General features: G+C 38.9%; 1 protein-coding gene across 1 annotated transcript in view; it reads left to right on the top strand.

Annotated features, from left to right (window-relative positions):
• The window catches only part of LOC136876493 (structural maintenance of chromosomes protein 6), a 271830-nt gene extending 264142 nt beyond the window's left edge, over positions 1–7688 (top strand). Inside the window, exon 20 of the mRNA XM_067150494.2 lies at positions 7236–7688. Coding sequence (XP_067006595.2) covers positions 7236–7254 — 19 coding nt within the window. The 3' untranslated portion in view covers positions 7255–7688. The remainder of the gene's footprint in view (positions 1–7235) is intronic.
• The last annotated feature ends 7883 nt before the right edge of the window (positions 7689–15571 follow it).

The raw sequence follows: 15571 nt of genomic DNA, 5'->3' as shown, positions 1-15571 counted from the left end.
CTTTCTATATCCTGAACCTGCTTACTGTCTACTGTTCGAAACTTCTCACTAATCATATCCATGTACTTCTGTCTAATTTCCTCATCCTGGAGATTTTCTACCCTTATTCGTTTGCAGACAGATTTCACTTTCTCTACCCTAGGCCTAGAGATACTTACTTCACTACAGATCAGATAATGGTCTGTATCATCAAATCCCCGAAAAACTCGTACATTCCTAAAAGATTTCCTGAATTCAAAGTCTGTTAAGATATAGTCTATTATGGATCTGGTACCCCTAGCCTCCCATGTGTAGCGGTGAATAGCCTTATGTTTGAAGAATGTATTCGTAACAGCTAAACCCATACTAGTACAGAAGTCCAGCAAACGCTTCCCATTCCCATTAGCTTCCATATCTTCCCCACATTTACCAATCACCCTTTCGTATCCTTCAGTTCTATTCCCAACTCTCACATTGAAATCGCCCATTAGCACTATTCTATCCTTGCTGTTGACCCTGACCACGATGTCACTCAATGCTTCATAAAGCTTGTCAACTTCATCCTCATCTGCACCCTCACATGGTGAATACACGGACACAATTCTTGTCCTAATTCCTCCCAATGACAAATCTACCCACATCATTCGCTCACTTACGTGCCTAACAGAAACTATGTTGCGTGCAATGGTATTCCTGATAAAGAGCCCTACCCCATACTCTGCCCTTCCCTTTCTAACACCCGTCAAGTACACTTTATAATCTCCTATCTCTTCCTCCTTATCTCCCCTTACCCGAATATCACTTACTCCTAGCACATCCAGATGCATCCTCTTTGCTGACTCAGCAAGTTCTACCTTCTTTCTTCCATAAGCCCCATTAATATTGATAGCTCCCCATCGAATTCCATTTCGTTCGCCAAGTTGTTTCCAAGGAGTCCCTCGCCTGTCAAATGGGAGTGGGACTCCATTACTCCCATAGGTCCGAGGCTTGCTTAAAGTTGTGTTGCACACTTAAATTCAAGTGAAATCTTATGTAAGGTCTTATGTTTCTGGAAGGTTCTAAAAGCGAGTTCCACAATGGCGCAGAGGGAATTGTCCAATATGACCAGTATAGACTTGACGAATTGAGAAAGATGGACTTCTTCTATGTAGCATGAACGATTGCTGTTTTTTAAAGGTAGTCTCAATTCAGTCGGAACCCAATGAACCTGAAGAACAAAATTGGAATTAACTCGAGAGATCTAATAGAGAAAATACAGTGGGGGGGGGAATAAGGAGTGCTCACCTTGCGCTTTTTGTAGAACAAGCTGCTGGAATGTGTGCAACAGACAGAGTGAGCGTCACGCGGAATAGAACAAAGGAGAGAGGGATGCGGAGGGGAAGGGTAATGTAAGTGTGGAAGGAGACGGGAAGGGGGAATGGTTCAAGGCGGGTTAGGAGAGAGGGATGTTAATGGTATTTGTGGTGGTGGGGGACCCTTAATTGATTTAAAGAAAGGGTTATGAACAGCTGATTTATTTTTCCTATAATAGGAAATAAAAAGATCAAATAAAATATTTGGTTTCTCTGTAATTTCATTAAGATTGTAGTTGGCATTAAAATATTGTTCCATATGTATGTAAAACTCTCAATTATGTTGAGTAGAGGTCCCGTTTTAGCTATTTCGAGTATGTCCATGTCTGGTTCAATGTTCGTAAAACTATGGTTATAATCGACCATATGTTGGCCGATGGCTGAAAATTTGTTGTATTTGACTGCGTTGAAATGCTCAGAATATCTAATATTGAAGCTCCTACCGGTGTGCCCTATGTAGGAAATATTTGAACCTGTGTTACATCAAATAGCTTAATGTGATAATAGTGGTAACTCCTGCGAGAAACTGGCAACACCGCTTCTGAGTGCCATCTAGCAGTTTGAGAGGCTAACTACTCTTGCTACTGCTGTCAGCTGTGCATGCCAGAAGTTTCTTATTCGTATTTCAGATAGTTTTGTGCTTGTTATGTATCACGATTTTGAAAATGGCAGGAAGAGGAGTTATTTGTGCTATCTATGGGTGTTTTAATTACAGAAGGCAAAGTGATCGCAAGTCATTTTACAGATTTCCTAACAAAGTGCTGTGAGTATAGGCCTACCTGTTAATGTTTTTGCGTGTCTGTATTTTTTTTCTGTTTATGAGAACATACTTTCTTTAAAGTATTGTTATGATTAAACCTATGCATTTAATCGATTTTTAGGTGTACTCAGTGGGTTGTGAAGAGCAGAAGAGCAGATTTAGATGAAATTTTGAGGACCAAAGGACCAGAACATTTAAATAAAAGCTATGTAGTGTGCTCGGACCACTTCTCAGAAAAGGATTTCAGAAACAAATATCTCTTAAGCCAAGGGTAGGTATATAATATTATATTTTCTTCTAGTTTTGCGTATGAACTTGCTTGAAGTACAAACATTGCATTTTTCCATTATAACTTGTATCACTAGTGAATGCCTGATTATTAAATCTTTATGTTTGTTACAGAATCTGGCCAGGTGCAGTGCCATCACTGTTATGCCACAATGTCAAACAGACAAACTTGAGGTGTAGCCCGAAGAAAAGGAAACGAGAGCATGAATCTACCCCAGAAATTTCAGCTGAGTTACCGGTACCAACAGAAAGTGCAGTCCAGGAAGATTATAAAGTGCCCGCAGAAGAGAGACTGATTAAATGCTGTTCAAACTTAATGTTGAAATATAGGAATTCTCAGAAGTTGCTATCCAAGTACAGATCACTGAATAAAAGTTTGAGAAGAAAATTGTGTGTGTTGCAGAAAAATCAGTCAAAGTGTAACTGTGAGAAAAGTGTTGTGGATAACAGTGTTGCTCAGAACTTTATAAATTTTCAACTAAATCAAGGGAACCGTAAAGCTCAGGGTCGAAGATATTCAAGTATTGACAAAAGTTTTGCCTTGGCTTTGCATTATTGTTCACCAAAGTCATACAAGTTCATGCAAAAGCATTTTTCTTTGCCAAGTACCAGGTCATTAAGAAGCTGGTTACAAAATGCCCAAGTGGAACCTGAAGTAAATAAAATGGTTCTAAGCTTGCTGGAAATAAAAACTAAGAAAATGAGAAGGGAGGAGAGGGTTATTTCACTGGTATTTGATGAAATTTCCATCAAGTCATCACTGTCATATGATCCTCAGAAGGATCCGCTGGAGGGCTATGGAGATTTTGGTGTTGATACTCCTGTACAGCCAATCACTGCTCCCATGCGCCAACAATGTAACCAGGCTATGGTATTCATGATTAAAGGTTTGTACCTCAATTACAAACAAATAATTGGGTACTTCCTAACAAACAATGCTATGGCAGGACACTACATCAAAGAGCTGGTGTTATTTATTGTCAGTCAACTTCAGGCAATAGGGTTAGTCCCTAAAGCAGTTGTGTGTGATCAAGGGAGTAATAATATGAATGTGAGGAAACTGTTAGGTGTTACTGCAGAGAAGCCATTCATTGAGGTAAATGATGAGAAAATTTATTTTTTAATGATCCACCTCACTTAATCAAGTCAGTGAGAAACAATCTGAAAAAGTATGACTTTGTTTCTAGTGGTAAAATATGTAGTTGGTCTCACATAAGAGAATTTTACAACAAGGACTCAAAAATGATTCCAAGGTTAGCTCCAAAGTTAACAAAGAAATGTATCACACTTCCCCCCTTTTCAAATATGAGGGTATGTTTAGCTACCAGGGTCCTCAGCCATTCTGTAGCTTCTGGAATGCTAGTTCATGTGTCATTCAATTCTTTGCAATCAAATGCTGCAAACACTGCAGAGTTTATAGAAATGTGTGATACTTTGTATGATATTTTTAATTCTTCAAGTCTCAGTATCCCTAAAGAGTACAGAAGACCCTTAAGCAATGACTCAGGGCATATGAAAAAGCTGAATGAAATTTGTGATTGTTTAAAACAACTCAAAGTTTCAAATAACCGCAAAGGCAACCCTCTCTCTATTCAGGGTTGGATAGACAATATTTCTGCACTGAAACTATTGTGGTCTGAATTATATAGTGATTATGGTTTTCATTATTTGCTAACAAGGAGGCTCACACAGGACTCCATTGAAAACATTTTTTCCATCATCAGAGCAAGAGGAGGTAACAATGTAACCCCAGATGCAACAAAATTTTGCAGTGCCATAAGGAGTGTTATGATAAATCGATTGCTCTGTGCTTCTCATGACAGCAATTGTAAATCTGATGTTGCAGACTTTCTACTGACTCATAATAATGTGATGAGGTGCAATTTTGATGTTAATATCACTCAACAGTGTGAGTTAAGTGATCAGGTAACTGATCATGACCATGATGTAATACAGGAAAATGCAGACCATTATGTCATGGGCTGGACATGTAGCAAATTTCCCCATGCTGAGTGTAGGGATGTATTGTCATCTTATGATAATGATTATAGCATGGGGAAACTTGCACATAGAAATGAAAAAGTATGACAATTCTAAAATGATGTTTTTGAATATTTGTAGGGGAAAGTTAGGTGCTAAAATATCAAGAATATTTGAAGATAGTTTTTGTAAGTTTTTGTTAGAAAGCACAGATGGGATTAGAAGAAAATTGACTGATAGGTTTTTGCCATTGAATGAATGTAGTGTAGGCATATGTAACAGCTGTGCAAAATTACTGACTGACAAGTACTTATAAAGGCATATGTGAATAGAACCAATGACTCAACAGTGAAAAATATTGCCTGTAAAAATACAAAGTTTAAAAAGATATTGCATGTGTGATTTGCTCTTGAAGACTGTAGGCCCTAGTCATAACATGATGATCTAATGTTTTAATTAGATAATACATTTGTTTTATTCTTAACACTGGTTCATTCAGATCAACATCAACCTTTTTCCTTCCCTATATTATGTTACAAGAACGACGCAAACGTCTTAAAATCTGTATTTTGTTGGGTTGGAAGTCGAAATGTTTAGTGTTTGAATAGCGTGTTATGTTAGTGTTCCCTGCAAGCCGCTAGATGGCAGCACTACGCTCTGCGTGCTAAGTGAGGAGAGTTTCCACTATTATCATATTAAGCTATTTGGTTACGTCTAATTTTGTAGACACCTGATTTTGAGTACCTGTTTATTTTATTAATATGTGAGGTGTTATGTAAGGTGTGCATGATGTTGTTGCTGGTTTTGAAGGCTATTTTCATGCCTTTCTTCTTTAAAACAGTAGTAATCATGTGAATTCCATTGACATAGGTAAAAGTGGAGAGAGAAACGTGTTTGGATGGTTCTTTTTTAAGCGTGGGGCGGAATTTGTGTTTACTAATGATATTTTCTATGAATTGATTATTAAAGCCATTGAATCTAGCAATGTGACGGATAGTATTCAATTCTATGTGGAAATCTTTTTTATTCATGGGTACATTGAATGCTCCATGTATAAGACTATTATAGGTTGCTTTTTTGTGGGGAAAGGGATGAAATGAATCTTGTCGGATTGTGACGGCCGAATGGGTGGGTTTTCTGTATATCTTATAGGTTAAGGATTCCTGTTGTCTAGTAATGGTAAGATCCAAAAAATTGATATTTTGATCTACTTTGCCGGGCTGAGTGGCTCAGACGGTTAAGGCGCTGGCCTTCTAACCCCAACTTGGCAGGTTCGATCCTGGCTCAGTCCGGTGGTATTTGAAGGTGCTCAAATACGACAGCCCCGTGTCGGTAGATTTACTGGCACGTAAAAGAACTCCTGCGGGACTAAATTCCGGCACCTCGGCGTCTCCGAAGACCTTAAAAAGTAGTTAGTGGGACGTAAAGCAAATAACATTATTATTATTATTATTATTATTATTATTATTATTATTATTATTATTATTATTATTATTATTATTGATCTACTTCTGCCTCCATAGTGAACTTAATGTGAGGATCAATGTTATTTAATGTTAGAAGTGTGGTATTAGCATCTTGCAGGTTCTCGTTAATAACTACAAGGACATCGTCGACGTATCTAGCCCAAAAAAGGATGTTATCAAATTTAATGTTGATTTTTGTGTTCTCGAGAAAGTCTAAATAGATTTCTGCGAGAATCCCGGAAGCCGGTAAACCCATTGCTAGACCGTTTTGTTGGTAAATAGTACCATTAAACATAAAAAAAGTTGTTGTTAACTACTAATTTGAGCATTGTAATAAAATCTTGGATTTCCAGTTTACTCAGGTGACCGTTTTTTTGTAGATTGTTTTTGATGATGGGAATTAGTTTAGAAATTGGACTATTGTAATGTTTTGATAAACGTTAAATGATTTTAAGTATTAAGAAGGTGGAAAAATACCGAGCTCGATAGCTGCAGTCGCTTAAGTGCGGCCAGTATCCAGTATTCGGGAGATAGTAGGTTCGAACCCCACTGTCGGCAGCCGTGAAGATGGTTTTCCGTGGTTTCCCATTTTTTGTAGATTGTTTTTGATGTTGGGAATTAGTTTAGAAATTGGACTATTGTAATGTTTTGATAAACGTTAAATGATTTTAAGTATTACGAAGGTGGAAAAATACCGAGCTCGATAACTGCAGTCGCTTAAGTGCGGCCAGTATCCAGTATTCGGGAGATAGTAGGTTCGAACCCCACTGTTGGCAGCCCTGAAGATGGTTTTCCGTGGTTTCCCATTTTCACAACAGGCAAATGCTGGGGCTGTACCTTAATTAAGGCCACGGCTGCTTCCTCCCCACTCCTAGCCCTTTCCTATCCCATCGTCGCCATAAGACCTATCCGTGTCCATGCGATGTAAAACAACTAGCAAAAAAAAAAAAAAAAAGGTGGAACAATAAAATTTTGTACTCATCTTCAAATTGTCGTTGAAAGATGGTAGTAGCTTGCTGTACCTACAATTCATACCTGCGAAACCTGACAAAGGAGTTATTTAGGGAAGAAAATCATAGGGTTTGATTTCAAAAATGGCTTTCACGGCTGCAGATCTTACAATCACAGTAATAGAACCGGCTTTTGGGTTGTTAGGCCGTGCGCGTATGCTGAGTTTTGCCCAGACGTGCCATTTGGGCTCATCAGTTGGATTGGCACGCCCATCCAACTTACCTAGTTGCTAATTTATTGCCAAGAAATTCCTGTCTTATCTCTAAGTTTATTATAGTGTCAGAGTTGGTTTCAAGCTTTCTCATTAAATCATAATCAATTTGGAAAATGGAAGAATGCAGACATTTCTAAAATATTGCTAACATGTATTAATGTAATAATATATTTCTCTCTTTGCAGGATGGGTACAGCAGAGTGAGTCCTTGGAACATATCAGCAGCCAAAACTTGAAGCAGGAGAATTATTGAAGATATCTGCTACTGATGGCTGTCATCTTCGCTTAAGATATCTTCAACTACTAAGTCTTCGATTGTGCATTTTACCAAAAATGCAGTCACAATAATCATAAATGCTTGCATTTAAAAATGTCCATCAAGTAATTCTCACCAAAAGAATTATCTTGACTTTAACCCGAGATTTGAATTTGAACATTGGTTGTATAGTTCTAGACAAGAAATTGTAATACTGTATATAGGAAGTTTGGACATTGTCCATGAGCACGTAAATATGTGTAATTGTTTTCTGTTTTTATTGTATATGTCATTGTTGTGAATTTTACTTTTTAGCAACTTAAAAGCCTTTTACCTACCAATTTTGTATCAGTGTTTCAGAATTTCTTTTATCCCCCCTCCCCCCCCCCTGAATATTAAAAAACAAATAAAAAGGTCTTATAATTTCAGGTGTTACTAAATCTAAATTCTTATCCTTAAAACCACAATATCTTGAATAAAAAAAACAACAAATACAGAATTATTTATGGATACCCTGTTGAATCAATTGGAACATGAAAATAACTTTTTTTTTTCCTCACATAATAATTAATTAATTATTAATATCCTTAATTTTTGCTAATAGCTAATATATCATCTTTTCTAAGTTGCTTTACACTATTTGGCGTAGATTCCACAAATAATGAGAACATATTTTTAAATTCACTGTCATGAAACCACACTTTTGTGTGTATCCTTTTGCAAATATCCCCCAAGTTATGTACAGGATTCATATCAGAGGAGTTCCCTGGCCACTCTAAGATGAATACTGTTCTCACTGAAGGATTTCTTCACTGAAAAATTCTCCACCATCCCGAACCCTATTCTGCAGCTCACCAACAACTGTCCTTTTCAGTAATTGGATGCACTGGTGAGATTTCATCATTCCATCGATTGGTACTAAGGGTCCTGGTCCTTTATACATAAAACAACCCTAAAACATCATCTTTATGGGGTGCTTTATGGTCTGGTGCAAATGTGAAGAAGTTGTTGACTCATTCTTTCCTCGGCACACATTGTGGAACCCTCTGCCCCTGCCCTTCAAAGTGACTGTCATCAGGGAAAAAAACTTTCCTGTGTTCAACTATAATGACTTCGTGCCCACAAGAGACCTTTCCTGCACATTTCTCCTGTACGAAGGTGTTTCTTTACAGGTTAACAGGCTTTTCATTCAGCGGCCGGAAGTCTACGACGAACATTTGGAATGTGCAGATTCACTCCCCGTTCTCCCAGTTTAGGAGCAGGGCCGATGACCTAGCTGTTAGGCCCCTTTAAACAACAAACATCATCATCAATTTAGGAGCCAAGTACGCAGCAGTGAGCCTGGGGTGTGATTTGCTGCTTCTGAGGAGAAAACAGTCATCAGTTGGAATTGTTTTATTTTTCCTGCCACAGTTTCCCTTTCTCTTTGGTGAAATTGAGCCTGTCTGTTTGTGCCATTGAAGAATTCTATTTATAGTGCCTACACCACCACCAAAGTTAGTGGCTTACTCTCTTTGTGTCCTTGGAAGTATTCTGAGATAATGCTATAATCGCACTATGGTTCCTGGGGAGTCATATCCATTGAAGGCGTAGATATTACTAATCACACAAGGAAACCTCAAAATTCCTCAAAAGTGACGCACATCGAGATCCGTTTTAACCTAAAAGAACAGTCACACAGGTGAAATACCAATGAATAACATTAAAAAGAATGCATAGAGAACACAGGATCTAAGTATAAGCAGTGTGGAGCAAGCACACTGCTGCAAACCATTAGGAAAATTATGTATTAAAAAATACTGTGTTCCAATTAATTTGCAGACTACTGTATATAATCTGTGGGAATTTCTGGTCTATCTTATTGTACTTATTATGCAAGTTTCTACTATACCCTTTAGAACCTTATTCCTTGCATCCATTATTTAATAGTAGGGTATTATGAAACACAAGTAAAGGAATTTAACACATGCAGCTTGAATAGGCTTAAATGAAATGACTAGTTTGTACCATACTGTGATCTTAAATTCTTCACTAACCCACTTCCCTACTGTGATGTGTACAGTTGTTCAGGGGCATAGTCAAAGGGAGGAGTTTACTGGGGGTTAGAAACCCCACTCCCCATGCAATTTTTACAAAAAAGAAAATAAGCAGAAACTAATATGAAACAATGAACTAAATAAACATTCAGACACATAATATTATAGAACCAACAGATCTGTAATTCACTTATATCAGTGTCCCTAAAACGACAAATCATGCATGTATCTTCATTGTGTTCTACCATGATTTTGCAACTATAAAGCTCCCCCCCGCCCCCATTGGCTGATCCTGGCTACTGCAGTCATTATTGTGTACTTAAGACAGAAATGCTATCCCGAGTGATGATTTATTTTAATTGTGATTTTCTAGCTTAATATTACGTTCATTTGTAGCACTAATGTATTTTAGAGACGTAGGTCTATATCTCTTGTTTTCCAAAGGCTGCCAACGGCCGTAGCCGTGTTGAAAAACCGGATACCGTGAGATCTCCGAAGTTAAGCAACATTGGGCGTGGTCAAGATTTGGTTGGGTTGCCACGCGCTGTTGGTGGGGGTTAAGGGAATGGAGGAGTGGAAAGGAACTGGCCACCCTACCATATGTAAACTCTGGCTCAGGCACACCTCTGCGGAGGTTTGGACCTGCCTTCGGGCAGAATACACCCTTACCTTACCTTACCTTCCAAACGCTATTTCTTTAACGTATATGCAGCTTCAGTAAAATTTGGCATCTTGTTTATTGTAACTTAAAAGCTCTTCAGTCTGTCGAACACACAGGTTAAATATAAATATTATACTACAACATACCTATTAAAAAAATATATTATTAAAGAACATTGTTTAATGTGTTTAATATTGAACCTGTGTGTTTGACGGACTGGAGAGCTTTTAAGTACATTTAACTGAGTCGAGACTGGAAATTATGGCTTCCTTCTTAACAAATCTCATTTATCTGAAATTGTGGGCCAGTGACGTAGATGTTAGGCCCCTTTAAACAACAATCACAACTATTTGAAATTGTTTCATGATTTTGATAAGACTGTAATCATCATTAGAAATAAATGCTACTAAATACACACTAGTATCCAAAAGTTAAGCACAATCACTAAACGAGGCCATACCACCTGATAGGAATGTCAGACGGATTGCTGAACAAACGGAAGCTGACTCACACACCATGTCAACAACTAACAAAACTTGGCAATGTCTTCCACAACAAAATATGCTGTTAATAGGGTGTATGGTTACCCCTAACAGCCACACATGCTTCGCAGTGATGTGGCATGCTCTCTATCAGATGGTCCAAGAGCTCTTGTGGCAGTCGATCCCATTCCTCCGAAAGGGCAATGCAAAGGTCTTGGAGGGTCCTTGGTGGAGGCTGGTGGGATGCAATTCACCTCCCCAATGCATCCCAGGCATGTTCTATAGGATTCAGATCCACAGACCTCACTGGACAGTCCATGCAATTAATGTCTTCCCCAGCCAGAAATTTATCCACCAGAGCAGCGCGGTGTGGTCGGGCATTATCGTCCATTAAGAGGAAGTCTGGACCAACCGCATCTCTGAAGAGACGAACATGTGGTCTCAGTACCTCATCCCTATATCTCCGAGCATTAACAGTGTTCCTCAGACCACCCATGAAGATGTGCAGGTCCGTACGGCCATTCAACATGATGCCGCCCCACACCATACCACCACCACCATACTGGTCCCGTTCCACGATGTTCCTGTGGTTGTATCGGCTACTCGGTTCTCTCCAGATTAATGTCCGACGGGAGTCGTTCTGCAAACTGAAGCGGATTCATCTGTGAAGAGCACATGCCTCCATTCATTCATGGTCCAGTTTCGATGTTGACGGTTCTACAGTAAACGGGCCCGTCTCTGTGCTGGAGTGAACGGGACGCACATCGCTGGATGTTGGGCAAACAGCCCTGCTGTTCTGTGTCTCCGGTACGCCGTTTACCAGGAAACAGCAACCCCTGAGATGGCTGCAAGCTCCGCCGACAATTGTCTTGCTGGTGCACTCCGATTTCGTTGGGCAGTTAAGGCCAGATATTGGTCCTGCTGTGGGGTGGTTACCCTTGGTCAACCTGGTAGTGGCCTACAACTAGCATCTCCTGTGTCTCGAAATTGTCTCCAAAGCCTGGAAATGAAACTATGTGGCACATTCAAGGATACAGCGACTTTGGTCTGTGTCTGGCCTGTTTCCAGGCGGCCGAGTATTCTACCCTGTAAAACGGAGTCCAAATGGCGTCGTCGTGCCATGATGTTGTCACGTTCACCACGAGGCTACACTCTACACACTATAACAGGGCAAACACGACTGAGGGAATATGGCGTGCAGGCACTGGCTGTGTTTACCTTGCAGTTATGTCGCTAGTCAAAGCAGGGAACACTCCTTTCCTATACAGAGCAAACACGTAAGGTTGGTAGGTGCATATGTCGTGTGATTTGAGGTCTATTTCCTGTTGCCCTGCTTACTCGTAACTTATGATTAACTTTTGGACACTAGTGTACATGCATACATGCATACACACACAGAGATGCCAACTACTACAGATTTTCAATAGGTTGTACGGATTTCTCACATGTACTACGGCAGTAAGGGAGTGGTACTGACTATTATGGATTTTACGAATTCAGTGGGTTAAAACTTCACTATAGGCATAACTCAATTTATCGTGTCGAAATGTGAAATTATGTATTGTAACTTACAAGAAGCAAATTTGTTTATTTTGAAAACCAACGACAGTCTAATCCGAACTAGTTAATATGTTTATAAGAATTGCTCAGTATTTATTGTTTTCACTAAAAGATACTTAATCTACATTATTCATTAACCCATTTATGCCCAGGTGGGTCATTTTTAACCTATTAATTATGCTATCCTTCTTTAACCTTCCGTCGGTCGCAACTGATCTGACACACAGGCTGTAGTCATTGGTCGCTACTGCGCCATTGTGCAGCCCTACAATTCTCATCCTTTGACTAACCTCGATCCTTGCCACGTTCATTAGTCATGTGACAGGCAGTCTGTATTCGCTCGCTCCATAAGCCGGAAGTGTTTCATCTGATCTGGTAGATCTTTGCGACTGTTCCCATTACGATTGGCGTTTCAAAGAGATGCAAACCATTACTGTTCTGTAAGTAGTTAAATTATTTGTTTACTATAAATTTGGTGTAATTTCCCATGTAAGCACATAGATAGTGCAATATAAGTACGGTGCCTCACAGGCACATTGTGACTACTTAGTCCCAATTTCTCTTTATTTTAGATATACCATCCATTATGGCCAGTAGGAAGGAACATTTTAACTTAGAGCAGAAGATCTGGAGGATATCCAACGACTGTTACTGGATGAAGATGATGATGCGTTACACAAGAATTTTGAAGACAAAAGTGACACAAACAGTGACGATCTTCTGGAATCAAGAGATGGTGACTCGGAAACAGAACAAGAAGATAACGATGATGCTGATGAACAAGGAGCAGTGCTAATTATTATGAAGGGAAAGACAAGACAAAATGGTGTACGGTGCCGCCATCCCAACGGGTCCGCGCCAGGAAGCACAATCTCATATGACATCTACCTGGAGTTACAGGACAAGCAAGGCAAGCGAAATCACCGCTTAACTCCTGGCAGTGTTTATTTACGGAGGAAATAATAGACACTATTGTAACTTACACAAATCAATACGTGGACTACGTGAAACAAAATTGTACTCATGAAAGGGATGCTAGGCTTACAGACCAGATAGATATAAAAGCATTTCTTGGCCTATTGTACTTGGCAGGATCTTACAGAGGGAATAGGCAGAGCCTCGAAGATCTCTGGGGCACTGATGGAGATGGTGTAGAGAAGTTTGCACTGGTAATGAGCCTCAGGAGAATTTTAGGTTCTTGATTCGTTGTTTAAGATTTGACAACCGCCAAACCCGTGAAGAAAGAATGAACATGATCGACCAACGCCTGTGCGAAATCTTTTTATGCAGTGTTTGGAGAACTGCATGAAATCATATAGTTTGGGTGAAAATGTAACTTTAGATGAAAAGTTGGAGGATTTCTGAGGTAAATGTTCTTTCCGGCAATATATACCTTTGAAACCCAATAAATATGCGATAAAGATTTATGCATTAGTCAACGCAAAAATGTATTTACAACTTAGAAATATATGCTGGTAGGCACCCTGACGGGCCTTTCATTGTCAGCAACAAGCCTAGAGATGATGTGAAAAGGCTCACTGAACCAATTAATGGATCTGGTCACAACATCACTGCTGATAATTGGTTCACCAGTGTACCTCTGGTTGAAGATTTGAAGCAAAACCAGTTGTCTTATGTGAGAACAGTAAAAACTAAAATAAAAGAGAGCTGCCGCCTGAATTTACTTCAACATAAAAATAATTTAGAAGCCTCCACCTTCTAAATTATTTTTATGTTGTAGTAGCAATCAATACGCAAATGAAGCTAATAGATTATGAATTTACTTCCTCGAGAGGAAGAGAACAATATTCCAGCCTCTTCGGATTTCAAGATTCTACTATTTAGGTATCATATGTTACAAAGAGAGGCAGAACTGTTTTACTGATATCAACTGTACACAGTGACTCTGAAATAGACCCAGAAACAAAGGAAAAACGCAAGTCTTGTATCAATACATTTTATAACCAGATGAAGGGAGGTGTTGATACAGCTGACAAAATGTGTGCCTCATTCAATGTAGCCAGAAACAATCATCGCTGGCCTACGGTGATATTGTATGCCATGCTTAACATAGCAGGCGTTAACTCCCAAATTATTTATTTAGGAAACGGCCAGAATTCGCTCAGAAGGTGAGTGTATCTGAGGCAGCTTTCAAATGAGCTTGTTCTACAACAACTTTTCAGGAAGAGTTTGAAAACAATTGGAATGCCATTAAGTCTGTCCAGTACAGCCCAAGGAGGATGCCAAGGACAAGAACAAAAAAGGCGGAGATGTTTCATGTGCACAGCTGAAACTGGCAGGAGAAGATTGTCGAAGTATGAATGCAGAGTTTGTTCCTCAGCAATCTGTTAACAGCATGCAGATTTTGTTTGCAGTGGGTGCTACCGTAACTTCTGTGTGTGTTAAAACACTAAAGTGAAATGAACTTATGCTAGAAAAGGTTGAACTGTGGATTCTGGTGTATTTTGTATTTAAACTGATAAATACATAGTGAATGTGGTAAGATAGCTGTAAAGAATGTCGCACAGTTTACATCAAAACTTCTGACACCACAGGTTTTTTATATTATTTTTATTCATTTATTTTTATGGTGCTGATGCATATTGTCCTATGTTCATTCCAGAAAACATTTTTATATCACGTGTTGTCACCATGTGTAGTATCTCATAAATGCTAGTACTCTCTAATTACTGCCCACTTAAATGACACGGATTTTCTTTTGTGTCGAAAATATTAATGTTCTTGTAGAATCCTTATTGATGAATATATGACCTGTTTAGCCCTGTTTATGATATTACCCATGTTTGTTGTTATTGCTGAGACCTATGCTCTGCAATTAAAATTGTAAATACTGCAAAGATACCTAAAATTTTAAAGAAAATAGTTGGTTATAAAATGCGGGGCTAATTTTGGGATCAGACTTTCACTAAACCATTTTGAACTGACTCAAACGCACGTATATAACATAAGTAGTACTTCATAACTGCCCACTTGAACTTCCAGAAACTTATACATGGGGGGAATCTCTCAGGCTCATTGCGACCTGCCTTGAAACTTTATATATTGTGAACCACGGAAGGTTAAGCTGTCACATTGTTGACACTTGTAAGACCAGTTAAGTTAACCATTATATATTTCGTCATACCTTTGGGGGGGGGGGAATTTGATTCATTGTTGGCGTTATTCTTGATATGGAGTCAATAGAAGAAAGATGGATTGTCGGCCCTCTGCACACGGCAGAAGAATGTAAGTAGAATTGACAACTATTCTCATTGGCATGTTATTCATTGCAGTATTTATTATTTAAAACTTCAGTAATATACATACGTAATTTGATATCCACATAACTGGCTTAGAATTTCCAGTGTTTTCAATAGAACCTAGTGTGGGTCACATTCACTCAATAATGACCATCTATTTAGTTTAAACCTTACGTAATTAGTCTTAATATTCCTAATTGCTCTGTAATTTATTGCAGAGTACAGCAACTAACAGTTGCAGAAATTCTGGATGAGCTTGAAGCAGC

This window comes from Anabrus simplex, chromosome 6 (assembly GCF_040414725.1).
Source record: "Anabrus simplex isolate iqAnaSimp1 chromosome 6, ASM4041472v1, whole genome shotgun sequence".
In the NCBI taxonomy this organism is placed as follows: domain Eukaryota; kingdom Metazoa; phylum Arthropoda; class Insecta; order Orthoptera; family Tettigoniidae; genus Anabrus; species Anabrus simplex.
This window is presented reverse-complemented; position numbering and strand designations above follow the sequence as displayed.